Source organism: Candoia aspera, chromosome 4 (assembly GCF_035149785.1).
Source record: "Candoia aspera isolate rCanAsp1 chromosome 4, rCanAsp1.hap2, whole genome shotgun sequence".
NCBI classification, from domain to species: domain Eukaryota; kingdom Metazoa; phylum Chordata; class Lepidosauria; order Squamata; family Boidae; genus Candoia; species Candoia aspera.
In genome coordinates, this window is record NC_086156.1 from 40,711,155 (window position 1) to 40,738,821 (window position 27,667).

Consider the following 27,667-nt stretch of genomic DNA (forward strand, 5'->3'; position numbering starts at 1 on the left):
GAAGAATTCATCACCCGACGAGGCGGCTACCCAGCGACCGGCAACGGAACCCACAACCCCGCAGATGGCAGACGCCCGATGCCCTGACGGCGCGTGGCCCAGGAGAGCTCGGGATCGAGCTCGGAGGGAGAAGCGACAGCAAACGCCACCCGGGAGTCCCAAGGCACGTGGGTCACCATTGACGAGATGGAGGAATCCTCGCCCGGATCACCCGGAGCCTCGGGGGAACTGCGGGACATCCCGTCATCCACGGCGTCGGGAACCGAAGGAGAGCGGCGGGGCAACTGCACCAAGAAGGGCTCGCGAATGGCGGCAAGGCTGAGTGAGACGGCCGGAACGAAGCGGGAGCCGGCAGGAGATGGTACCGCCACCCAAGGCCCGACGGAGGGAATCCCCACGTCGAGACCAAAGAGCCCCGACTGCCCGAAGCACACCTCGACGCCCAGATGCGGCTTGGAGCCCACCGAGAACGGCGATAAAGGACTTCGGGGTTAAGTTCAACGGGGACCCCACAAAACTCTCCTTTTTCCTCACAAACGCGAGGAACTATATGGAGGAATGGGGTCCCTACTTCCGAATGGAAAAGGGGAAGATAAACGCCATCGCGATCAAATTAAAAGGTCGGGCGGCTGACTGGTATGTCCAGTTATGCCAGGCAGGCGCCCCAGAACTCGAGAACTGCAACGAGTTCCTCTGGGCAGTAGACCTGCACTTCAGGGACCCCCTGGAAAGGGAAAGGGCGAAAAGAGCCCTGAAAACCCTCAAACAAGGACAGCGCTCTGTGGCAGATTATGCCATGGAGTTCCAAGCCCTGGCCGGGAAGGTCAAAGTATGGTCGCAGTCCACCCTCATTGAGCAGTCAAGGAGGGTCTAAACATGAACGTACTCAGGTGGGCACTGTGCAGGAGCAACCCCAACACTCTGGTGGAGTGGATCCTGCTGGCCGGAGAGGCAGAGGACGCCCAGGACACTTTCCTCCAGGCAAAGAGGGAAGCGCAGCATGCAGAGTCGGTGAGAGGACCCTGAACAGCAGCAGGACCGGCGAGGTCGAGACCACAGCCATGGAAAGAAGAAAGAAACCGACGGTTTGCCAAGGGTCAGTGCCTTCGGTGCGGGAAGGAGGACCACAAGGCGGCGGCTTGCCTGAAAGCGAAGGCGAGGGACAGCTCGTGGAAGGTGCCAACCAAGCCAACCCCAACACCCAGGAAAATGCCAGCCGCGATGGGTGAAACCGCAGCAAAGGACTTCCCTTACTCCATAGCAGAAGAGGAAAGCGACCAAGACGAGCCGGCAGGAAACACCAGCCACCTGCCCTGAGGAGCGCCAGGGGACAGGTGGAAGAAGACAAGGGGCGCGACAACTTCGGGGTGAGTGCTAATTGTCCCACCCTGTACGTGAAAGTCACCCTATCCCACGGTGGAGAATCGGCAGAAGTTTGGGCGCTAATTGACTCCGGCTGCTCCAAGTGCCTTATGCACCCGGACCTGGCGGCCGCGTTAAACCTCCGCTGCTATCCACTTCAGCACCACATTGTTTTTACACAGTTGGATGGATCAGCAGCGGGAGGGGGTCCGGTCACCCAATACACGGACAAGGTTGTGCTGCAGCTCGGCAGCCACAAGGAAAGACTGCCGTTCGTTGTGGCACCGGTGGGCCAACCCCTAATCATCCTGGGGATCCCATGGCTAGTACAACACAACCCACAAATAAAATGGACAACCAGGGAAATTACGTTTTCGGATGGGCGCTATCAAGCACCCTCAGGGGATCGGGTTCCCCGTGCTGCAACGGGGAGGGCGGTGACTACCTCGATGCATCTGGAGGCAGCAACCCTGGATGGCCTGCCAGCCAGATATGCAGAGTTTGCCGATGTGTTTGGCGAAAAGGAGGCTGACAAACTCCCACCCCACAGAAAAACGGACTGCGCTATAGAACTGGTCCCTAACACACCCTTACCAAAGCCCAAAATTTATGTGATGACCCAGAAGGAGCTGGCAGCATTAAGGGAGTTCGTAGACAAAAATTTAGCGCGGGGCTTTATTGAGCCTGCTAACTCACCAGTCGGAGCCCCAGTCCTCTTTCGGGAAAAAAAGGACGGGTCACTGAGGCTCTGTACCGACTACCGCGGTTTGAATGCCGCATCCATCTCAAATAAATACCCCTTACCCCTCATCAAGGACATTCTTGCCCACCTGGCAAAGGGCAAGATATTCTCAAAACTGGACCTGAGGGAAGCCTATTTCCAAATACGAATACAGGAGGGGGATGAGTGGAAGACGGCTTTCAACTGCCCGATGGGGTCGTTTCAATATAAAGTTTTACCATTTGGGTTGGCGGGGGCACCAGGAGTGTTTATGCAGTTAATCAACGAGGTCTTGCACAACCACTTATTCAAGGGGGTACTTGTCTATCTCGATGATGTTTTAATATATTCAGAGACGGAAGAAGAGCACGAACGCTTAGTGAAGCAAGTGCTCAGGAAACTCCGCAAGGCAGAACTATTCGCCAAGCTCTCCAAGTGCGAGTTTCATCAAACACAAATTGACTACTTGGGTTACAGAATCTCGGCGAGGGGCATCGAGATGGACCCAAACAAGGTCCAAGCCATCCTGGCATGGGAGCGCCCACGCACGAGGAGGCAACTTCAAAGTTTCCTCGGTTTCATGAATTTCTACAGGGGTTTTATCCAGGGGCTGGCGGAGATTGTGCTACCTCTAACTAACCTACTCCGTACAAAGGGCTTGGGGGACACACGAAAGTCACGGAACCCGGGAGCGCTCCTGAACTGGACTGACTGTCAAAGAGCTTTTGATCACCTCAAAAGCCTCTTTACAGCAGAGCCAGTGCTGCAACACCCCGACCCAACCAAGCCTTTCGTCGTACAGGTCGACGCATCCGACTTCTCCATTGGGACACTCCTGCTTCAGCGGGATTCTGACAATCAGCTGAAGCCCTGTGCGTACCTTTCCCGCAAGTTCTCAGAAACGGAAAGGAGATGGCACGTGTGGGAAAAGGAGGCGTTCTCAGTCAAAGCAGCCCTAGAGACATGGAGGCACCTCCTGGAAGGGGCCACTTGCCCCTTTGAAGTGTGGACAGACCACAAAAACCTAGAGACTCTCAGCACTCCAAAACGCCTCAGCCCCAAGCAAGTACGCTGGGCGCAATTCTTCAGCCGATTCGACTTTAAATTAAAATTCAAACTGGGGAGGAAGAACTTCCTAGCAGATGCCCTTTCCAGGTGGCCTCAGGACGCTAGTCAGGCATCGGGCATTGTGGGTACTGTGTGGACCGACACACAGCTGGGCTGCCCCGCCGTCATGCGCAGCCAAACAACCCAACGGACCCCAGCGCAAACACCCGCAGACGGAGGGAGACGCAGGTCAATTTCACCGAACTTGCAACAACAGCTCGTTCAAGCCATCAAAACAGACACATGGTTACAAAATAACCTACACAATGTATCTGTTAAGGACAGCCTAGCTTGGAAACAGAATAACTTGTATGTGCCAGAACAGTTGCGAGCGGAAGTTCTGAGCAGGTCACACGATGACAAGACAGCGGGGCACTTTGGGTTTGTCAAAACGCTGCATTTAATCAGGTGACAATCCTGGTGGCCTACTCTTAGGAAGGACATTAAGAGTATGTCGCTGCCTGCCCCACATGTGCCATGTCAAAACGAAAGGTGGGAAAGCCCCAAGGACTGTTGCAGCCAGTAGCAAGCCCCTCCCACCCCTGGGAGGAAATCTCGATGGACTTTATTGTAGATCTACCACCCAGCCAAAGAAAAACAGTCATCTGGGTGGTAAAATACTATTTTTCCAAGCAAGCGCACTTTATACCCTGCGTGTCCACCCCCTCCGCGCAACAGCTGGCAAGCCTCTTTTTAAATCACATCTATAAGCTCCACGGCACCCCCTCCCATTTGGTGACTGATAGGGGCACACAATTTACCTCCAGGTTCTGGAAGGCATTTTTAAAACTAATTGGTACAAAGCAGGCACTGTCCACGGCGTGGCATCCCCACACAGATGGCTCTACAGAGATTCTTAACTCCACCCTGGAGCAATTCCTACGATCATTTATAAACTATCAACAGGACGACTGGGTAGACCTGCTACCCTTTGCCGAGGTGGCCTACAACAATGCAGTGCACCAGAGCACAGGTCACACCCCATTCAAAGTGGTTTACGGTAGAGACTTTGTTCCGATCCCAGAACTGCCCCAGCCTGACACCCCGCCCTGTTCCCCAGATGACTGGGCAGCGCAACTGGCCACGATTTGGCCCGTCATCCAGCTGGATCTCTCAGGCGCTCAAGCAACCTACAAAAGATTTGCAGAAAACCACAGGGCGGCGCAGCCGAACTTCAAAGTGGGAGATAGGGTCTACCTGTCCACTAAGTTCATCAAGTCCCCACAGCCCTCGAAGAAACTGGCACCCAAATTCATTGGACCGTTCCCAATCATAGAAATTATCAACCCAGTGACTTTCAAGTTGGAGCTACCCCACAACTTGAGGCGCATACACCCAGTGTTCCACTGTGCTCTACTGAAACCAGCCACCCCTTCAAAATGGCACAACGAAACCCCCCCGCCCCCACCCATCATGATAGATGGTCAACATTTTGAAATTAAGGAGGTACTAGACTCCAGGAGGCTAAGGGGCACCCTACAGTACCTCGTCAAATGGAGACATTTTCCCCACCCGGAGTGGGTCCAAGCTCAAAATGTTTCAGCAAAACGGCTTGTCAAAAGCTTCCACGAAGCATACCCGGACAAACCGGCACCTTAGAATTTTCTTGGGGGGGCAGTATGTCATGTTCCCCGTTGCAAGGCATATGTGCATCACAACGGGGAACATGCCCATCAGGAAGGAGGAAGGGATAACCATTATCCTTTAAGCACACAAACGCCTAAAACAATCACCAGCACAATAGAGGCACACCTCTGCCCGGACCTAAAACCCATTAACAGATCGGGGGAACTTCCACCCATTACTCCGGGGGATGCACCTGCACCGGACAAGAATGAGAAGACAAAGGAGACCAGCGGAGATCGCCCGAATCGCCCATCGACGAACCCATATCGCTACAGATCGCCCATTCGGATCCAGCTTGTGGGACAATGGAGGGTGGAGGAGGACAAGGTCCGCCACATGGGTATAATTGGGGTACCCCGCTACCACGCCCACATTCCCGTCTTTTTCTCTGTATGCAATCTGCTTCCAATAAACAGGAAATCCTTAGACCCTCTAAGTGAGTCCGTGTCTTATTGGGAGTAAGGCTATCCTGACATCTACCTAGGAATGTTCAAACATTGTGCATCAAACAAGTAAGAAAATGGCAACCAATTTGAACATTTAATATAATTTATATAATAAATTGTCTATGGGGCCTGACTTTTGGTACACCCTCTATATTTATTATTGTTTGACTGTACTGAATTTTAATCCGATGTTAGTGGTGCAGAGTCACTGCTGCAAAGCCACTAATTCATACATTTAAATAAGGGTAGTTAAATATCTTCCAAAAAACCATTCAGATAGACAGACAGACAGATGATAGACAGATAGATATAGATACTGGAATTAGAGAATACCTTTGCATTCAGTAGCCTTGATGGAAATAAATTGTGACACTTGGTTGAAAGTTATTTGTGACTAGGGGAGTAGTTTCAAAATTATTGTCAAAATGTTTTGAGTTACAATATGCAGACATCTCTGTCTCCTAGTACAGAATTTACTGCCAAGACAGATGTAGTTTTCAATATTTTATTATGTATTATTATCACTGTGCAGATACTGGAGAGAGGGCAGCCAAATCTTATTTCTTGCTCTCAGTTCAGCTGGTCCAGGAAGATGCACATACTGTACACAAGGATGGTATATACACCCAAGAAAGCCAACTAGCAGTCCTCTCTTGTTTGTTTCCAAGGTTTATACAGAGGGCCTCCATATAGTTGCCTCATCTCTTGTAGTATTGGAAGCACTGGATTAGATAGCTTCATAAAGTCAGTGAGGAATGAGATGCTCCATTCCCTAATCAGGGGAGTCTTCATAAAGGATCTGGGGAGTGAAATCTTAACAGTTCTGGCCCAGCTTGTTTGCCATACTCCAAGGGTGCATGTTTACAGACTCTGCTATGATAGGTCAAGGTATCCTACTGTTTCCCATTTTAATCTTGTCTGCAAATTGGACTTGAGTATTGGTAAACAGTAGGACTCTGCAAAACCAAACTACTAAGTTTTAACCGGTAAAAGGTTATGACCATTTATAACATTCTCTTGTCTACTTTTGGTCAATAAATTCTCTCCTTTAACTAAACCTAATATGCATGCCTTGCTTGTGCAACTAAACACAGCATGATAATAATAGCAACAGGGTAAAATGATACTGTATAACACACTGAGAGCCTATGATGATCCTTCTTGAAACTAATGCTGTGAATTTTCTGCTGAAAAAGTAAGGATCCACCTCTAATATTCTATGTATAATGTATTAAATACATTTCACTAATTATATTAAGAAAAGAAACTGGAGGAGAAAATGATAGTACTGAAGAAATTCAGATAATCCGAAACTTTCATCCAGTTATTGGACACTTAAGCACAAATACAGCAACCTGCTGTGGAATTGGTGATTATGAAACTGATATGGAGCTCCTAGGCATTTCAGTGATATGAGCTGGAAAACCAGAATTAAGATCTCTTTAAATACTGTACATGCGACTGTGAATTGAGATTATACAATACCACTGAAGTAAGATGTTTTGATGTTATTTATACTGAGCAGGTGGGGGAATGATTGGGAAAGGAAAAAGTACTGCCCTCAGAATGCACATACACAAGGATCTGTCAGCCCTATAAGGTAGACCAGACTAAGAAACAGACACTGTAGACCTTTTTTTAAAAATCTGTTCAGTCGTGTCTGATTCTTGGAGACTGCCTGGAAAAGTCCCTGCAGCTTTCTTGGCAAGGTTTTTCAGAAGTGGTTTGCCATTGCCTCCTTCCTAGGGTTGTGAGAGAGTGACTGGCTCAAGGTCATCCAGATGGCTTTGTGCCTAAGATGGGACTAAAACTCATGGTCTCCCGGTTGCTAGCCTGATGCCTCAACCCCTATACCAAACTGGCTCCCGCTGCAGACTTGAAGCTACTTTTATTAGAATGTATAGTAACAGAATCTTGCAAGTCTAAAAGCGCTTCCTCCCTCTTTCATCTTCATGTGAATTGGGGTGGGGGCTGTCTGAGGTGTTTCCATAAACCACTTTCTTGGTCTGAGCTCAAGTTTCAGTTATCTGATCATTTCCTTGGCAATGGATCTTCCCTCTATACTTCAAGATCATCCTCTATATTCATTACAGGGTCCAGACTAAATCCATCTTGTGACTTGGTGTAGACCTTAATGGTTTTGTAAAATCATATAGGAATTTATTGTATATTTCATCAATTAAAGGAGAGAGGAGTGGCACAGTTTTCCTTTTCCATTTCTTCCCTGGTTATAAGACATAAAATATAATGTCACTGACATTAGTATTGTATATGCAGAACAAAATAGTTTATGTTCTTTATGAAAGGCAGCCTGAAGAATTCCACATTGACAGATTAGAAAGTGATAGTAGTCTGGGGGTAATCAAAACTGGGAAGACAGAAGAATTTCAGGAATGTGTGAATGGACTTACAAAGGAAGTTCCCCCATTTGGATGTTTCTTAAGTTATAATAATATAACTTAATATTATTTAATATATGATATAATAATATAATAAAGTCCAGTTCCCTTCTGAATTTCTCCTTTGTAATGCTTTGGTTTCAGTCCTCATTTTCTTGTGTTAACCTATCACAAACTTTTCTCATATTTCCACCTATTTACCATGATGTAAAGAGAAAGAGACAAAAGAAGCTGTTTTTACCAACATGAACTTCTGGAAATATAGTTTGCATTCTCCTTGCTCATTGACCAAGATTTTTTTCCAAAACGTTGTCATTCCTATCATAAAACAAAATGCTTTTCACTCTCCATTAAAAAGAAACCAGTGGATGCTTGCAATCTACACTGTTGTCTCTAGAAAGTGTAGCTGTTTTCTTCTTTACTCGTTTTTCAGAAGGAATGAAAAATAACAACAAATGCAGTTCTCAACATTTGTAGCATCACTGGAGAGTCTGGGCATGTTCAGAAACCATCACTGCTCAAAGACAATAAAGAACCCTTTGGTTTTGCAAGACCTCTTGAGAACAGGATCTTCTTTTTCAGCCTGAATCTTGCAAATGCGAAAAACAGGAAAGAGAGAACAGAAAAGACAAAATAGATTGAAAAGGTAGATCTCCTTATATTATTTTATGGTTTTGACAAACTGTTTAGAGAAATTATAAACTTCTTTCAAGAAACTTCCAAAAATGTTTTGTCCATCCTTTTCCATATTATCCTCACACCAGATCCATCCTAGTCCAAATAAAAATGGATAGGTTTTGAGCGTATTTATCAAATACAGAATCAGAATAACTACTGAAGAGTGTTTACAAGAATTCTGGAAAAAAGGTATGAATCAAAAGGAAGAAAGCATTATGCTTTTGTTCCAGACAGACATTACATTTTGGACACTTTAGACAAACAAGATATTATGCAATCTGACAGCAATTATTCCCCTTACCTAGCTAAACTATTTCTGATCAGCAACTGAGCAAAATACACTATAGGTAGTCGCCCTGTAATAACAGTAACTGGGACCAGAATTTCTGTCACTAAGCGATCTGGTCGTAAAGCAAGATATCATGTGACTTCAACACTTAACGACAGCAATCCTGGCAATTCCCCTTGCCATCGTTAAGTGAATTTTACTGGTCATTAGAGCACCTACCCCAGTCTAAGCCATTCTGGGCTTGGTCCCTCCCAGCCCTGAGCCTTAGTAAGGTAAAGGACTGTCTCCAACTCCCCCCACCCATCTATCTCCTCCCATCTCTGCCCTTTTGGCCACCCTGCGCCCCGCCTTGCAGGGCAGCAAGCAGCCCCAGAACCACGCAGTTCTGGGGCTGCTTGCCATGTCCTGGGAAGCCACAGCCACCCCAGCCTAGTCCCAGCCGCAGTCACCCCTGCCACCCTGTGCTTTGCCGCCCCAGATGACCTTCGCCAGCTTCTTGCTCCCACTGCTGACAAGGCATGCCTGGCCGGGCTGGGCTTCAGCTGCAAATTTAAAAAAATAGCCCAAAGCAACCCCTTTGCAAAGAGCTGCTGGGTGGGGCTAAGCAAGCCTTGCATTCCAAAAAGAAAAAAGAAGGCTCAAAACAGTCCCTTTGCCAAGAGCTGCTGGGCAGGGCTAAGGTAGCATTTTTTTTTTTAAGTGAAGCTATCTCAGCCCCGTCCAGCAGGTCTTTGCAAAGGGACTACTTTGAGCCAGCCCCACCCAGCAGCTCTTCACAAAGGGGCTGCCTTTACCACTTTTTTTTCTTTTTCCGCAGCTGAAGCCAACTCCAGCTCTGCCCAGGAGTGCAGTAAAAAGGGGCGTTTTGGCACGCTGCCATTGAGGGTCTGTCTTTAGCATTTTTTTTTCCCCTGCATCCAAAGCCGGCCTGGCCCAGCAGCCAGGCCGGCATGCCTTGTCAGCAGCCTTGTCTGTTTGCTCATGCCTTGAGCAAACAGACGAGGTCAGCTGGGGTGGTGGACCGCAGGGAGCCAAAAAGGCATAGGCAGGTGGGAAGAGTTGCAGTTTTCCTGCAGTCTAAGTGTGGGTGGACTGCCAAGCGCCTGAATTTTGATCAGGTGACCATGGGGGTGCTGCAACAGATATATCTTCAGGCACCGGTCGTAAATCCATTTTTTCAGCACCACTGTAATTTTGAATGGTCACTGAATGAATGGTCGTTAAGCGAGGACTACCTGTATATGGATTGTAAACAATGGTAATGTAGCTATGCATATCAAAACAGAAAATGCAATAGCCTCTTAAAATATTAATAATTTATTTTTTTCATGGGAATTGTATTAATTGGTGCTCAAAGAATTGGTGAAAAAAAGTCCATTCAACTGATAGACCATTACAAAGAATTCAATAAAAACCGTACAGCATTTATTGAAAAATAACCCTGGTTATATGCTGGTTTAGAAAACACTGACAGGAGTTCCTAGCAAATGTATTTCATTCTAATCTCTAAGTCCTACATATATTAAGGCCATATTATATTATATTACATTATCTTACGCTGCGGGTTAAACCGCTGAGCTGCCGATCGGAAGGTCGGCGGTTTGAAACCGCGCGGCGGGGTGAGCTCCCGTTGCTCGTCCCAGCTCCTGCTCACCTAGCAGTTCGAAAACATGCAAATGTGAGTAGATCAATAGGTACCGCTTCGGCGGGAAGGTAACGGCGTTCCGAGTCGTCATGCTGGCCACATGACCCGGAAGTGTCTATGACAATGCCGGCTCCAAGGCTTAGAAACGGAGATGAGCACCGCCCCCTAGAGTCGGACATGACTGGACTTTACGTCGAGGGAAACCTTTACCTTTACCTTACACTATATGCTTTGTGGCATCTACACAATCCATATATCTCTATATTTTTAAAAAAGATGCTGTTTACTTGGTATTTTCTCCTGACCCCTTCACATGCTCTAAATTCTAGAAGACGAACCTCTTGTAAAAGATTGAGACAAACAAAACATCTGCTAGTTTTCACCTCATGAAGTACAACCCTGGGTTACAGGAAGACCTAATTTGTAAATGTCACATAAAGCATTTTTTCTTGTGGAAAAAATAATAATGTCCTGTGCACGCTGAGCTTTGTAACATGCATGAGGTACCCTAATCTGCCAACATTTCACCTGGCAAGATCAAAAATTAAGAATTTAACCCTGAGAACTAGTTTCCATGCTTCATTTGTTTTCTAGGGTAGATTTTGGTCCCTCTTCCCCTTTTCCCAATGGCATTTAAGATGTTTAAGATGTTTCATCCTCGTTTAAAGTTCTAAAGTGAGTCAAAAAACCTTTTATTGTGAGGACAGTAACCTTCAAGAGACAATCAAGTGGCAGTTAAATTCAAACCCCAGAGACTTCTTATCTTGCTGAAATAATTACCTCAAAAACATCCTCCTCATTATGTACCTCAATTGCATAATAGAGTACAGGCAAGGAAATCTTTAACTGTTCCTTTTTCTAGTCTAGTCTAGTCAACAATGCAACTGTTTGAACCCTGGCCTCATTTAATAGGAATCAGAAGATGAGGTGAAAAAAGGACCAGATGAGAATTAAATGTCATGTTACATGCAATAATGTGTGAGAAAACAATTAATGTCTGCTTATCTGTTGAAATTAAGGTTACCACAACTGGGCTATAAAAATCCAGACTACCACTTGATGACAGAGTGAAGAGCTATTGAAAACTCTATCTCCTTGCTGCCAACTTATAGTCATCTGTAGTTTTGTAGTTCAGATATACTAGCCCTACTGAAATATAGCTTGGTAAAAGGGAGGATTTGTCAACAAGAATATCACAGTAATTTCTGAAATCAGTGACCAGGGTTAGGGTCATTTAGAATCGTATCTGATTCTAAATCAAATATGATTTCCATACAAAATCATAGCCATTTTATATAAAGTGTCTGAATTCTTCTCAATTCACAGCAGGAACTTGAAACTAATGTGTAGAGAGCATTGCGTGCATCCTGCTGGCTGGCAAACCACGGCAGTGGCATTGTTGTGCTTATCTTCATTGAACCTTCCTTGAACTTCCATAGTGGATAAGGTTATAGCAAAAACTTTCCTCACAAGGCAACACGAGCTGTAACCTGAGCTGTGCCAGGAGGCAGATCACGAGGACTACATGAGCCAAGCACTGCTATTTAGACCAGTCAGCTCTTTGTAATATGAGCTTCATGTTTATAGTAAAAGAATAATAAAAGAGAGCTTACGGCTTGAATCGGGGCTCTCATCCCGAGAAAACTTGCAGCCTGTGTATCCTTCATGAGAGACCACCACACTAATGAATGATCACAGTTCTTCAGATCTTAACTCTTAAGCAATCTGTGTCCCAATCTGCCTTCCTTACATAATCACACCTTTACCCTGGTCTAGAATGGTAACAGTACTCTACTAAATGAACAATTCAAATAAACTACACATTTGGTATACCACATTACAAGCCTATGGTTCCTGTCTCAATTTTTCCTCTGCTCACCTGGTATCTTCACCATTCCATTCTTTCTTGGACTACCCCAATTAAACTTTGAAACCATTCTTTGTCCCCTTTTTTTCTACAGTATATTGTAAGATTCCAGGTGCCTGAAAAGTTAGACCTTTTCTGAGAATTCTAAATAACTTTATTTATGTAAGACTTTTGCTTTCATATAGTATCTGCCCTATTTCTAACTTCTCTGTACACCTATGTTCTATTCATAACTTGCTTAACGGTGAAGTGATACTTTTAAGTACTACCATGATCTTTCAGATTGCGCAGAATCACAGCAGGAAGACTATGGGATTTCCACCCTGTCACTAACGAATCCTCTATTTTCTTAACGTGGGCCCTGAACATGAACGAAGGCGCTTTCAGAAGCAGATCAAGGGGCAGCAAAGCTGAAGAAATAAAAGAAGAAACTGCATGTGAAACTAACAATTTTTAAAAATAAGATTAGAAGAAATTCAAGGTGGGAGTCCATTAAAAACTAGGGCAGGGGTGAAATTACCAGGTCTTGGTCTGAATCCTGGAATTCCAGTGTAATCTCTGCAAAAACAGAAAGGATATTACCATGAATGATCTTTCAGATAACTACTGTATGAGAAATTTAGTATTCTAGATGTATCAACGCCTGGAAATAAAATCACCTGTGAGTCTTATATATAATGCCTCTAATTTTATCGAAAGTTTATAAAGAAACAAATGCACACATACATTAAAAATCCTTATACATCTTTCTTATCATGCAGCATTACCAGATGCCAGGGCTGTGCATCTTCAAAAATTATTTGAAAGAATGTACTGGTCCTTGGGCAAGCAGCCCCTCTTTTTTCAAGCTTCTGAGCAAGCCTTAAAAAAAAGCAGTTGCTTTAAGAGTTGTATTAACTTTAATGAATGAATATCCTACACTAAATCGATGCAGTTCTCTGTGGAGTGCTGACACCAAAAAATGCATGTCTTTGCTACTTAGCGTTTTAATTAGAACTTGGGGCCCTAGCCATATGCAGTTCCCCAAAGGTTTAGAAGTGGCAAAAATGTTATTTAAAAAATTAAATGGTGACAAAAGGAGAACAACTTTAATTACATAATGGGGAGTTATTGTATTAACTATATTTATTTTTAGTTTAATTTAAATGCAAATTAAATAAGATCAGATTTAGTTCTTCTCCTAGGAGCACTCAGTTCTTTCAGGAGTATGTTCCCCAGCATGGTGCTCAAAAGCAAGGGTGGCCCTTGGACAATAAAATGTTGCACACTCCTATTCTGAATGGACCTTGAAGAGGAATATAAAAGGTGTCTTCACAGTGGATAAAAAATATGTATCACCATAATTAAATTTTGTAATAACAATTTCTGCTTCTATTTTGCTCATTTATTTTAAGAAATTTATACCACTGAAACAATACAAAAAATAAATCTGACAGATTTATTCTGTGAAGGATTTTTTAAAATACATGAGCATCTTTTTGTAATTTGGGTGATAGAAATTTGAAAATTATTTAAAATAAATACATTTATATGTGCTATTGCAACATAATTTTTTATGATGCTGAACTGCTAACTTGTGTTTCAGTTATTTTGAAAATTACACTCTTTGAAAATGTCAACATTGCTGTACTCCAGAGTCATGTTCAAGGTGAATTCAGAGGGAGGCAAACAATCTACATTTGTAAATAAGATTTCAGACTTGCCTTGCCTGAGGCTGTCTTTCATAAGCACTGAAGCTGCGTTTTATAATACCTATAACAAAGGTATAGAACATATATGAGGCTGCATACATTTTAAATTCCTAAAATAATTTGTCTTCCAACGTTTGTATCATACCATAGTAATTTAAAAAAAATATTCTGGCAATCAAAAACAACCCTAAATAGAAAAAGTATCAAGATGTAAACAGTGCATAATGATTCACACTTATCCTAAATATCACATTTTAATCACACTGGGCAAAGCATAGGAATATCCTACTTGCTTGCCATACAATCTGTTAGATGGAATAATAGTAACTAATTTCTTATTTCTAGCATTTTTACTTCACATGGCTCCAAGAGAGCACACTGGGGTGGGAAACCATTTTCTTGTCTGAGATATATGTTTCCTGGGCCAGAGCTCAAAGTAGGCAAATTTACCTTTATTCACAATGAAACAGAAATACATTCATACAAAAAAAAAATACATTCATACATTCTTCTCCCCAACCTTTCCATCAGCCTTGTAATTAGGAACTAGCTTAGGAAAGAATAAATTATTCCACTCACCCAGAATATAGCCAATGACAGCATGTAGCCAGGGAAATTACAGGTTGAAAGATTTGGCATATGTAGGGTCCCTTTCTTCCCTACATGGTAGTTCAACAAATGTGTAACAGAACAGTGAAGAAAATAAAAGGCCATTTAAAAATAATATAGTTATGTGCAATTTTTACATTGCCCAAAGCCGTACATTCTGTTTGAAATTCTATTTGGTATATTATTTTTCTGATAAAGATGCAGCCTTAAGCAGTATAATCTTTAGGGGTCTTATGCTTCTTCTGATCATTTTCCAGTATTAATATGCAATGTATATAATAAACTTCTGCTGTATTTTAACTGGAAGAATCTGAAAGACTAGCTCTCTATTAATGTGGACTTTTGGTTGACTAGAGCTTGGATTGAAAGGTTTTTTACAGGATATATATCCCTGTTCAAAATATTATTTTGAATCTCAAAATAAATAAAAATAAAAATTAAGGGCTCAATTCTTACAAATCTCCTATGAGAATCAACACTTAAATCCAAAGCTCTGAACATTATAATTAGATAGATAGATAGATAGATAGATAGATAGATAGATAGATAGATAGATGATTTAGATATAATGAGTAATCATGGGTAGTTGAAACCATAAAGCTTCCAATCTTATTATTAAGTCAGGAATCAAATTTAAGAGAATGTTCTTTGATATTAACTTTATCCACAAGAATTTATTTCATACAAATATTCACTCTTGAAAAATATAAAGGACATCAGTGCTTTAAGGATAAACATATACTGCCAGTGAGGAATTGAGAACTGACATTCTGTGGATCATGGGATACAGTACAGCTGAAAAGGCAGCTGGATCTAGACTGCTGAAAATTCTCTCTGGATCAAGGAGAGATCTTGAGATTACCCATATGTACTCTGGACAGCTGTTTTTTGGGGGGGTAAATAGAAGGAAGAAACTGATGTTTTTGTGGTCTCTTGCAATCAGCTGGGAGTCGCGGGATTCCATCGAGATCAGAGCAGTTAATGAGCCTTTTATGGACTCAAAGTTTGACCAAACTTTGGAGGGTTTTTTAAAATTGTTTGATAAAGATTGAAAAACCTTCAGAACCGCAAGTCTGGTATTCGCTGGGTGAGTTTCTCTTCAATCCGTATAGAAAGAAAGAAATTTATGTGTTTAAAGTTTTGTAAAAAAATTCTTTTTTGCAATATAGGGCAAAAGGGTTTATAGTGCTGATTTTGGAAAGTTTTTAAATGGACTAAGGGTTCAAATGAATTTGAATTAAAGAAAGATGTTGAAGTTAATTAAAAGGATCCTCTCCTGTAGAAAAGTTCTTTTGTTTATATTTTGAGCTGATAAGATGACTTTGAAGGTTGGACACTAGAGGGCACCAGATGGTGGGTCCAGGAGGTTCTTGAGTTATTTAACATTATAATGGAATTAAGGGTTATTGAAGAGGAACAAGCCCCGTTGAATAAAACTGAAATGGACTTTAAGGTGGATTTAAAAATTACAACTTACAAAAAGAGATGGAAATATTGGATTTACAAATAGAATTGGATGATGACTTAAAAATTTAAAAAGATACACAAATAATAAATCAAAAGAGTGATGTGGATTATTTTATTATATTGGAATATGCGGGATCTACTGGAGTTACTATACTGGAATTACAAAAGGACTTTGATAAAGGTGACAAGAATTTTGAGAGAAGAGACACCAGCTATCTCTGGTGACGTCTAATTTTTTTTTTTACTGGGATAGGATGATAATTATTTTGGGTAATGTTTAATTGGGTCTAATGGATTAATTTGTAATACATTGTTATCTTTGATATATAAACAATGGGCTACTATTTCTGGTGATGTTTAATGGTTTTTTTGATTGGGAATGGATGATGATGGTTATTTTTGGTAATTTTTTTTTTTATTGGGATTGGACTTTGATTATTTGAAGAGAGGGATTAGGGGGAATTTGTTTAAATGGAACTGGAGATATAAATGTTTAAGTTGTTATTTCTGATAACCCTTACTTGACTTTTGCTGATTAATAAGGAGAGCTGAAGATTTAGAGATGGGCTTATAGAGAATGGGGTGAGGAAGTGAAGAAGTATTTGGTTGTATTTTAAAAGACAGTGATAAGTTGTTAATGTTGACTATACTTGCTGGGGATGAAGAGGGAAGTTTCTTCTTTTTTTTCTTCCTTTTTTCTTTTTCTTTTCTTTTCTTTAGTTTTTCTCTGCACTTTTTAATTTTTAAAAAAAAATTATGTATGTATGTATTAGGTTGCTGTATTAGTTTTACTTGTTTAATATAATCCTAAATAAAATTATTGAAAAAAGGATAAACATACACTATCATAATATAACAAATAGCAAAGGGACACTTACCTTAATGCTCAGCTTTATTTTTTATAACACAGATCATACCTTTTCAAACATAAAAATCCTTTAAACTTGATACTTTTTTTTCAGTTTATTTATGCCATTTTTAAAAAGACTGGATAAATAATAAAATGAGATATTTATTATAAATATTGTTTATATTGTAACTCTGTATAATTAGATCAGTACATTTAAAACTTAACAGAGTTACAAGCATGTGCAAAAACCTCTCTGAAGATAGCCCATGGAGCAAACTTTGCAACATACAACCTCTCCCAGCTACACCTAAAGCAGATAGAGGACCATGCTACCAAATGTGCATTAGTTAAATCTGGAACTTCTTCAACCACATTAATTCACTTATAGAGGATTTCTTGCTAAATCCTTGATTTTTGAATCAAGTTGTTCTTTTGTTTCTGGCTCTGTCTTATTTGGTCTTTCCCAATTTATTCTGAAACTACAGGACCAGCATTATATTTCCATTTACGATCCATGCGTGCTATCTTATTACCTGCTCAGGTAATATGGCAAAGTCATTTTGTCATCACCAATAAACTTCCAATTAGAACAATTGGAAAATAATTGTTTTCAACAATTCAAAAGTATTCTTAAAGGGACGTACCAAATGCTGACTCTTTAAGTGGACTTGAACTAGAACTGCTGGAATGGTCTGAAATATCCAATTCGTCATCTAATTCGGAGAAGACATCTTTGTAAAAATAAAAGCAGAAATTAACTTTCTCTGCAATTCTAATCAGGAGTACTAAACATTTTTATTTAACCCTACCTTTATCCGTGTTTTCTAAAGTGCAGTTATCATCTGACAGGGTTTCATCTTTCTCTTCATCTTTTCCAGAAGACTGATGGAAGTTTTCAGATAGAATATCAATATTTTCAGAAAATTCACTTTTTAAACTAGCTGCTCCACTACTACTGCTGCTGAGACTTGACTTTTCATACCGTTCCTTCAAAATAATAGAAATAATTCCTTCAGAATAAAAATAATTTGCCCTGATAATATGGGTCCCTGAAGTTCACACTAGGTGGCATTCAAGAAATTTCATAAATCTTCCTTAGATATTTAGAAGGTTTTTAGGAACTATAGTAGTAATCATGCTTCTTTCTACCAGCTAGGCAAGAAACTGTCATGAATAAATTTCCAAATTCTGATAAGAATTATTGTAGTAAAGCCATGAAACCATGATGAAAGAATTGGGTCTGCTCAAGCCCACATACAGTGAAATCAAGGTTCAAATTCTTGCCCCCCCCTTGTCCCACTTGTCTGTGGTAATGGGCTTGATGCCATTCTCTTTGGGGTAGGATGTATAGTTTCTGTCTCGTTTTTAAAACATATTTCAAGCAGTGCTAGAAGCACTGTATGATTTTGACCAGATGTTCAGGAGGTGATGACTAGATTTTTTAGTGGTGGTTGTGATGCTACCTGCCTTGGAAGAGGTGGTGATATATCCTCTCCTGAAGAAACTATCAATTATTTGACAATTTTTGCCCATTCTCCAATCTTCTCTTTTTAGGAAAGGCCATTGAGAAGGTGGTACAGATTCAGTTCCAGACTATCCTAAAGGAAGCAGATCTAGATCCATTTCAGTTGAAGCCTAATTATGGCTTGGCTGCCCCAACGTGGGATACCACAGCATTTGATCCTTTCCACCATATTTCATATCTATATGAAGCCACTGGAACAGGTCATCCAATGGTTTAGAGTGAAGTATCATCAGTATGCTGATGACAATCAGCTATACATCGCCACCCCACACAGGGCTGAAGATGCTGTGGAGGCCTTGAACAAGGGCCTGGAGGCTGTTAGGAACCTAGTGCGATGAAACAATCTCAGACTCAACCTTGTCAAGACAGAGTTGCTGTTGCTCATTAAATACCATTGTTATTCAGCAAATCAGCCTGTGATGGTATATGGGAATGACCTTGGGAGATGGGGGAAGAGATACTGCCTAGGGAACAATCAGACAAGAGGGGGCATAGGCTGCAGCTGCATAACAAGCAGAGAAAGAAACTCAGAAAGGAACCTCTGTAACTTATCAGGTGGTAAAAGGGACAGCAGGAGAATTGTACTTTCAGACTTGCAAGATTCTGTTAATGTAGCCTTACAATCAAGTAAAATGAGCTCATCTAGTTGTGTTTCCTGTCTGGTCTACCTGGGAAGGCTGACACAGCTTCAGTAGTTGCTCCTGATATAGTTGTGCTCCCCCTGAAAAAGCTGCTCTGTGATTTGGGGATCATCCTGGACTTTTGCCAGATCGGTAGATGGAAGCCACTGCCAAACAGGCCTTGGCCTAACTCTGCTGGAGCACCAATTACCGCCATACCTTGACCAGGAAGCCTTGGTGACTCATGCCCTGGCACCTCCTGTTTATAAAACTGCAGTATGCTTTATCTGGAGCTGACTTTGAAGATAGTTAAGAAGCTAAAGTAGGTGCAATATCTGACAGCCAGATTATTAGTCAGGACAGACATTCTTGAAGAATAACATCTATTTTGAGGTCACTGCAATGGCAACTGCTTGGCTTCCAGGCCCAATTCACACTGCAGTTTATCACCTATAAAACCATATATGGTGTGGCACCAATACTGTCTTACCAAGCATTATTCTGCCTGTCTGGCCTGAATATCAAGAGAGATCAGTGTATCTCCTCCACATGAGGTAAGAAGGGTGTGGACCAGAAGGCAGGCTTTCTTGGTATTGATTAATCAAGTCATTTTCGACTCCTAGCAACCAGATAGATATTCTCCATGACGATCTATCCCTAACCTGTTTTTTCAAGTCTTCCAATGGTGCACTCATTGCCACTGTAACTGAGTCCATCCATTCTGCTGGTGATGGTCTTCTTTGTCTCTGTTTCTTTTCTAGCTCAAGCAACCAATTATTCATACTGTGTATACACCTGTTTGCTTGGTAATGTGGTACAAATTTTATAAATGACAAGTATGAGAGCAGGCTAATGCTATACTATATATGCTCACTGATAACTTGGAACATATAATGGGGCATGTAATATAGTCTTGGTAACAAAATAACTATATATGTTTACATTACCTGAGATAACACAGCAAGTTGATGGTGACACGTTATTGCATTTCTATTGGCCTCCATGAAATATCTCTGAGTACGCCTTCTCTCACGTTCCAATTTCTTCTCCAAGACAAGCTGGGAATTTGATAATCCATCTAAATACTTCATCATAAGATCTGAAATCACTGAACTGACCTCTACTATATCAGGACGAGTCTCTGCATCAGGGGTCAAACATCTGTGGGAAAAAAACTCTTGTTATTTAGGGATGACAGCCAACATTTATATGAAACTAACTGTCATGAAATCAATGACTGATACATCTATGCAAATATATTCAGGAAGTCTGTCCTAAGGAAAATACCAAAACAGTTCAAAACACAGGATTCTAGTGTAAATCCTTATCTTTACAGGCATAGAGGAAAAGCCCTCACCAAGTATTGCTTTGTTTATAACGTTGCATCAATTTTACACAACAAAAGTTTTAAAAATCCCAACAGAAATAAACCCAGCATGTGTGTATCACAAGCCTGTTTATATTGTTACATATAACATTAGTCTCTAAATCTACCAGATTGGTGGAGTCAAGTTTAAATGAGCACTGAAAAATTATTTACCAATGTGACCCTGACTTTATTTTTCTAAAAGTGCAGCCTTGATGGAAACCATATGCTGGTGATGGACACTTCAACTTACAATTATTTACTGTGCCTAGGTAGAGGCTTGTAGGACTACACTAAAACTAAGAACTTAACAAACATATTAATTTTGTGTTTTACCTCAGAAGTTCTAACGCAGAGAGAAAATGTGTGGCCCTGCAAATACTGTTGCAGTACATTCCCCATCATCCCTCACCACTGCTCATGCTGCCTAGGACTGATAGGAGTTCAGCAATATGTACAGAGCTAGCTGTACATTGCTTACTGTTGCTCAAGTGATTGGAAAAATTATTTTAGCAATATAACACTTAGGCAGAAATATTGTTATGTGGCTGCTCACACAAATCACACACAATCAGAAGCTAGATCATTTGTGGGTCCATGAATTGTCAGAACAGTATGTTGAACAGTATCAAAGAAATATTCCCAGCACCCTGCCTCCCAAAAGGTTAAGGATTTGCATAGGAAAACTAAGCTGAAGTTTGGATGCATAAGCAAATCAAGACATACACATTACTTTGAAAATATTTGATGTTTTAAAGGGAGTATCCTCAACCACTTTTCAACCACTATGGGATCTCCTAACATGGAGAATAATCAACTTATATCTTATTTCATTGTACTACCCATTGAATTTGTCCCCGTGATTTAAGAATTAAAGGATATAGGCGCTTTGATGCTACAACAATAGTATTCACAAGAACTCCTATGCTGGGGATATCTTCTTATACCATTTGTTCCTTTTAGTGGTTGGGGAAGCTCTTGTCTTTTCTTCAGTAGGTAAGGACTATTTTATTTTATTTTTATTTTGTGTTTTGTGTTTTATTTTTTCCTCACAATAAAGAGGGGTTTAGTTTTCAATGGCTTTCATATGCACAGTTAAGAGAGATTTATTATAGATAAAAACGTAACGAATTGAACAACGTAAGATGGAATTTGAAATTGAATTATGTACAAATGAACATGTGATTGCTAAAATGTATAAACTTCTGTTGAGATTTGAAACAGAAGAACAAATTAAAGAGTGCATGATAAAATGGGCTAAGAATTTTGGTTATAATATACAGATGGACCTATGGAAAAGCATGTGGCTGAAAGGACTGAAATTTACATTATGTTATAATTTAAGATAAATTTTTTATAAAATGATGTACCATTGGTATATGACACCAGTGAAATTATCTAAGATGTATAAAGGTACTTTTAATGAATGTTGGAAATGTGAAAAACATGAAGGGACATTTTACTATGTATGGTGGACTTGCAAAAAAGCAAAAAAAATTTGGATACAATATTGTTGTATTCAGTACAACAACATGATGATGCAAAGGATTTTAAAGATTAATATTCAGATCAAACTAGAACTTTTTTTATTAGGACTTATGGATAGCCAATTAGGACAACTTATGGAAGATTGGTTTCTGCAGCAAGACTACTTTATGCACAAAGATGGAAAAACAATGAAGGAGTGGATTGTGAAGATGGCATAATTTGCAGAATATGTTTGATCACGGATAAAACAATAAGTAACAATAACTAAACAATAACTAAACAATAAAACAATACATAACATAACATAATTGCTTAACTAAGCAATTAAGACTGGAAACCGCTTATGGACTTTTTGCTGAAAATGGAAAAAAATGAATTGGTGATTTATGGATTTGCTTATTAAAAACGGTTGAATATGGGAAGAAGGGAACCAGGTAGTGTAATCTAAAAGAGGGAAGACAGATAATAAGTTTGTTTGCAACTGCTATAAAGAAAAATGGAAGTCACTTCGTTATATATCTTTTTCTATCTGTACTATATCCTGCACTTCTTCTTTTATATTTTTCTTAATTTTTCTTTATATATTTTCATGTTCATCTTTTACCTATGTTAAAATCTCTAATAATAATAATAATAATAATATATATATAGAGAGAGAGAGAGAGAGAGAGCGCGCGCGAGAGAGAGAGCGCACACTTTATCTCCCCTCTTCTTTATCAGTAGATTTGGGTTTTTTTAAATAGGATTGATTGATTTGGTTTTTCACATTATGTTCTGTAATTCAAAATAGTTTTAAAGACTGCTGTTGAAGAGAGCAATGTTGTGAGTCTCAACCCACTAACTGTATTTAATATAAAGAACCATATAAAGATGCTACCAAGCCCAGAGCTTCACATGTGCTTCCATGTGCAAAATAGGCTTCACTCAAGTATAAGATGATGTTGTGGATATAGCCTGCTTGTCTGACTGCAGTTTGCAAGTTCAGTATTCATCCCTATGTGTGTAGATGACTCTGTGTCATATGCACAAAGGGAGATATCCTAGCCTTTGCCTCTGCTGAAAACAGAAAAATTTAGCCTTCTTCAAACAAGAAGTTCACTGTGGACCAAGGGTGAAAAAAGGGGCGGTTTCCATTTTCATCAGCCTCCGATTAGAGTGGAATCTCCCCCAAAAGTAGACGAAACCAAGGTAGTTCAAAGTAAGGAAACATCTTTTTCAGGACCTTTCTATTTTTGTAAAAATAGATAAAATGTATTGCTAGAAATTTGTGCTAAGTTTGATCTCTCTTTGCTTTCAAATTGCTAAAGTCTCATTGTTTCATGTTTTTATTTCCCTGTATAACTTACGAAATTAAATATTCAACTTCAGCCTTTATTCTTACTTCCAGAGGAATTCAAAGACAATATTTTAAATTTAGAATCTACTTGTGATTTTTTTAGATTTTTTTATCCCATCTTTTTATTATTTTTATAAATAACTTGAGGCGGGGAACATACCTAATACTCCTTCCTCCTCCTATTTTCCCCACAACAACCCTGTGAGGTGAGTTGAGCTAAGAGAGAGTGACTGGCCCAAAGTCACCCAGCCAGCTGTCATGCCTACGGCAGGACCAGAACTCACAGTCTCTAGGTTTCTAGCCTGGAGCCTTAACCACTAGACCAAACAATAACACCTGGAATCTTTTCCCCTTTCTGGAGAGTCTTGGAGAGCTCTTTATTTGTGACCAACCAAGCACAATCCTGTGTTCTGTGCAGAGCACTGAATTTTCTTTTGGATTTTTATTTTGTTTATGTATATTACCACCATTTTTTCCTCATCTCCTTCAATACTGAATGTTTGCATTTTAATGTTTAAACAGTTTTATTATAGATTTTTAAACTATGGATTGTTCCTTTTATCTCTTGCAAGATTGGTTCATCTCTCAAGGAGGAGAGGAAGATCTGAATCCCCTAGACACCATACCTCTGTGCTACATGATTAGGAGGTGGTGCTTTAGATAAAATTTAAGTTTTGCATTTTAATAATTTGAAACTCAGCATACAGTCTTAGCACCCTATCTCACTGGAGTTAGAAAACAGATGCCAGCGAAGGACCCCTCTGAAGATAGCTGGTGGCAGCTGGAACTACCACACTGCTACTCCAAAGCAGGAGATGGAACCAAGGAATGAAGACCCACATAGCTTCTGAAAGAGGAGATTTGGGATCTCCAGCCTTCTACCCTGCAGGTCTCAGCAAGTCCTCCAGTTAATCCTTTGTGTAATAAGAAATGTTCTATTATTGTCCTGAAAAGCCTTGTTAGTAGAGGATCTCAAAGAAATCATAGAAATAGAACAAATTCTCCTTATTAACTTTGCTTAGAAAGGAAGCAATTTTTAGCTGTACTGTATGTTTTTAAACACAATACTCTGTTTTACTTTAAATCTGATTTTGAGCAATAGGGGTACTCCTCTGATTGGGGACTTGTGGCTTCTGGATTGGCTTCGATAACACACTTTTGTGGCTTATATGTTGCACATTGTTTAATTTTACTTGACTAGTTATATATTGGTAGTAAGTGTTATAAGGTTTAGTTTATCTATGCTTTTTATTGCAAAGTTTTTTATTGCAAAATACTTGTTGGTATTCCACTAATCTCTTATAATTTCTAAGTTTTAATATAACTGCTTTGCATTTTTGTATATTCAAATTCAGTTGATATTCCTTTATTTCTGTTCCATTCTTAGGTTTTAAATGCAATATAAATAAATGTTATTGCTAAATAAAAGGATCTAGCCTTTCAGAGGCAAATACGGAATACTGTTCAAGTCAAATAAGTTCATTTATAAAAGTGAAAAGAAGCTACAATTTGAAACCATACTTACCTTTTTATGACGGCTGATATCTTTCCAGAATAGGTACCTCCTGGTACTGGCTCATAAACAGCTTCTACTATCTGCAAAATAAATAGTGTGCTTCCATTTTTAAAGTGATTTTTATATTGTAATTTTCCATTTGATTTGCATGGCACACATCACATAATTAACTTCATCCATGTCACTTATAAGAAGTGAAAACAGATACATGTACAATTTTTACATTTGACTATATGTAAATAGGTTACTTTATGAATGTGATACCCATATAAGCAACTCATTCAAAATTAATCAGAAATACCAATAATGATCCACATTTCATTTGAATAAAAGCAGTTACTTAATTTATATCTCACCTTTCTACTCAATTTTTTCTTTTCTAATAGAGAAAATCTGTTAAAGAGGAGAATATAAAATAGCTGTGCAATACCTTTTGGCTGGCAACAGTAGGAGTTCCCCTTCTATAACCATAGGTAGTCCTTAATTATGATTTGATGGAATAAATTCATATTCATTATGTACTGAGCAGCTAAATAATTGTCAACTTTTTTTATAGCCTGTAGGTTTTTTTACTGAGAATTTTTGCCATCTAAAGATTATTATGCTTTTTAGAAAACTAATTTTGAACCCCTTTAAGAAATATGTCACATTTTACAAATTCTTACTATAAATCTATCTTCCAGAATAGGGGATGACACTGTATTTTAGCATAGAGAGAAGCATTCTTTGCTTTGGTTTAATTCTGCAAAATCCACAGGGGACATAGCATCTGCCACTGGCCCACAGACCAAGGTTGGCGGACTGAAGGGAAATAGATGCATTATGCCCTGTAGAGCCTTAATTTACTTATTTCCAAAACATTTTTTAAATGTTACATTTTTACATTTTGCTGTTGAAATGTAACAATCTGGAAGGCTGTGGGAGCTGTAAAAAGCCAAGGGCTACAAAAATGGGACTGGAATAGTGCATGTGGCCCCTGGGTTTCCTGCCCTGTTTTAATTGATATTATGTAATACTTCAGTAACAGTAAATGATAAACTAGCTTAATGTGAACCACAATGCATATGTAAAAATAAAGAAGAGGGGGAAAGTTAAGGAAATTGATTTCTAAAATTAAAGAATGAACTGCCAAGTTCTTAGGGCCAAAGTCAGCAAAGTTTCTAGTCCAGTGTTTAATGCAGGGCAGCTGGAGAATCTTTCATATCTTCAATCCAGCATTTTCTCTATGTCAGAACAACTATCAAAGCTGTTTCTGTAGGCCTGCTATAAAATCCTTATGAGATGCAGGATTGCTGCCTGCAGAACATTTTCAACATGGTATGACAAACGTAGGAGGAAAAAGGCAATTAGAGAAAACAAATATGAAAAGGTAAATGGTATAGTCTCATTTAGCAAACCTGCATACTTTAGTTGCTAAGGTCAGCATGTTGGTGCTATAAAATGGAGGGTTCAAAGTTGCCATCTGATATAGGACACATCCTGCAGCCCAGACATCAGCCTTCTCACCATATGGCTCACTCTTTACAACTTCAGGGCTGCATAAATGAGAACAAAATATGCAATACTCAGGTGACCTCTCAGGGGAGAGGTCACCAAATATACATTACCATGAAAGTCCTTAAGAGTCCAGAAGAATCATTATAAAAAAATACAAACAATTCAGAGTTTATGTAGAATGATAATGGCTATTAACTTTCCCAATCCAGCCTACGAAAACAGGGTGACTTGGAGTGGGATTCATCCTGATAGCCGCATTAATGTGATTTCCCCAGTCTTGAGGTAGCACAAAAGTATGCTAGCATAATCTTGACAGCCAAGCTGGTGCTGTTCTTCCAGTAGGACAAGTTGACGAAAGTGATTGGTGGCTTTTCTGCTGGTGGGAAAAACGTGTTAATATGTTTTCTACTACAGATGAAGGATACTATGGTAACTAATCATTTTGGCCGGGTAAAGAGGTTGAATTTAATTGTCCTCTTTTTGGATGTTAACTTTTGCACCTGGGGGGAAGAACTTGCCTGGACTTGTTTTAGTTTCCGTTTCCCTTCTGTGTAGGCATGTAGAGAGTTAAGCAGCTCACTGAGAGCCTGTAAATATGTTTGCTTTCTGTAAATAAAATTATTTTTATAGAAATGCCTGGTGTGTGACTTTTCTGATCTCTCCTGGGCCAAAGGCTTTCCTAGCAATCTGCTAACAGGTTATGGGCCCAGTAAGCAGCCCAATAAACCCACTAAGAAGCCCAGTAAAACCCCAGAGAGAATAGAGAGATCAGCTCTACACCTCATGCACAATTTAAAGGCAGGTAGCAAAGACCTGTGAAGATTTTCTTTGGAGCCACCTGGAGATTTTCCAGCAACTGCCGGTCTACAGGACAAAGAAGCCAGCTGAGGTGACTTGCAAAAGAAGGAAGAAGCCATGGCTACCTCCCAGCCCTCAGCAATGCCTCTGGAGCGCCTATCAGAGACCAACTATTTGAATTGGGCCCTGAAGATGGAGATGTATCTTCACAGAGAGAATCTTTGGCTGCCAATTGGTGAGCAACCCCCCCACCCAAATCCCAGTGCTGAATGGCTTAGACAGGATGAGCGGGTTAGAGCCACCATTATCCTGGGAGTTGAGGACAATCAGCTAGTCCACGTGCGAGGTATGCAGTCTGCAAAGCAACTGTGGGACGCTTTGAGAGACTTGTATGTAAAGGGAACAGCAGGGAGTAAAGTTACCCTGACAAAAAAGATGTACAAAGCCTACTTTGCAGAAGGAGATAGCCTTCCTGAGCACCTGCATCATATTCAGCAGCTGTTTGTTGAGTTGCAGGAGAGAGGAATGGAATTTACACCTCTCACAAAATCCTATATCCTCCTGTCCTCACTGAATGAAACGTGGGACATGCTGATTTGTACCCTGGAGGCTATGCCTGAAGCAGACCTCACCCCATCGTATGTTACACAGCGCTTACTCGCTGAATGGAAGAAAAGAGAGGAAAGATCCCCCCCCCCATCTCTTCTGGAAAGCTGCAGTACCAGAAAAGAAGGGAAGCTGAGGCCACAGCGCTAGCCAGCCAG

The 27,667-nt window shown here is 40.4% G+C and overlaps 1 protein-coding gene across 2 annotated transcripts in view; it reads right to left on the bottom strand.

Moving 5' to 3' along the window:
• Nucleotides 1-27,667, bottom strand: part of NEK10 (NIMA related kinase 10) — a 127,951-nt gene that overhangs the window by 33,613 nt on the left and 66,671 nt on the right. The window contains exons 23-30 of one of the 2 annotated variants that reach the window (XM_063303910.1): nt 26,014-26,143; nt 24,618-24,688; nt 19,850-20,063; nt 17,567-17,744; nt 17,402-17,488; nt 13,844-13,892; nt 12,661-12,698; nt 12,410-12,550 (exon numbers count right to left, since the gene is read on the bottom strand). In XM_063303910.1, the coding sequence (XP_063159980.1) occupies nt 12,410-12,550; nt 12,661-12,698; nt 13,844-13,892; nt 17,402-17,488; nt 17,567-17,744; nt 19,850-20,063; nt 24,618-24,688; nt 26,014-26,143 (908 nt within the window). The remainder of the gene's footprint in view (nt 1-12,409; nt 12,551-12,660; nt 12,699-13,843; nt 13,893-17,401; nt 17,489-17,566; nt 17,745-19,849; nt 20,064-24,617; nt 24,689-26,013; nt 26,144-27,667) is intronic. The other variant, XM_063303912.1, reaches the window with a different exon arrangement.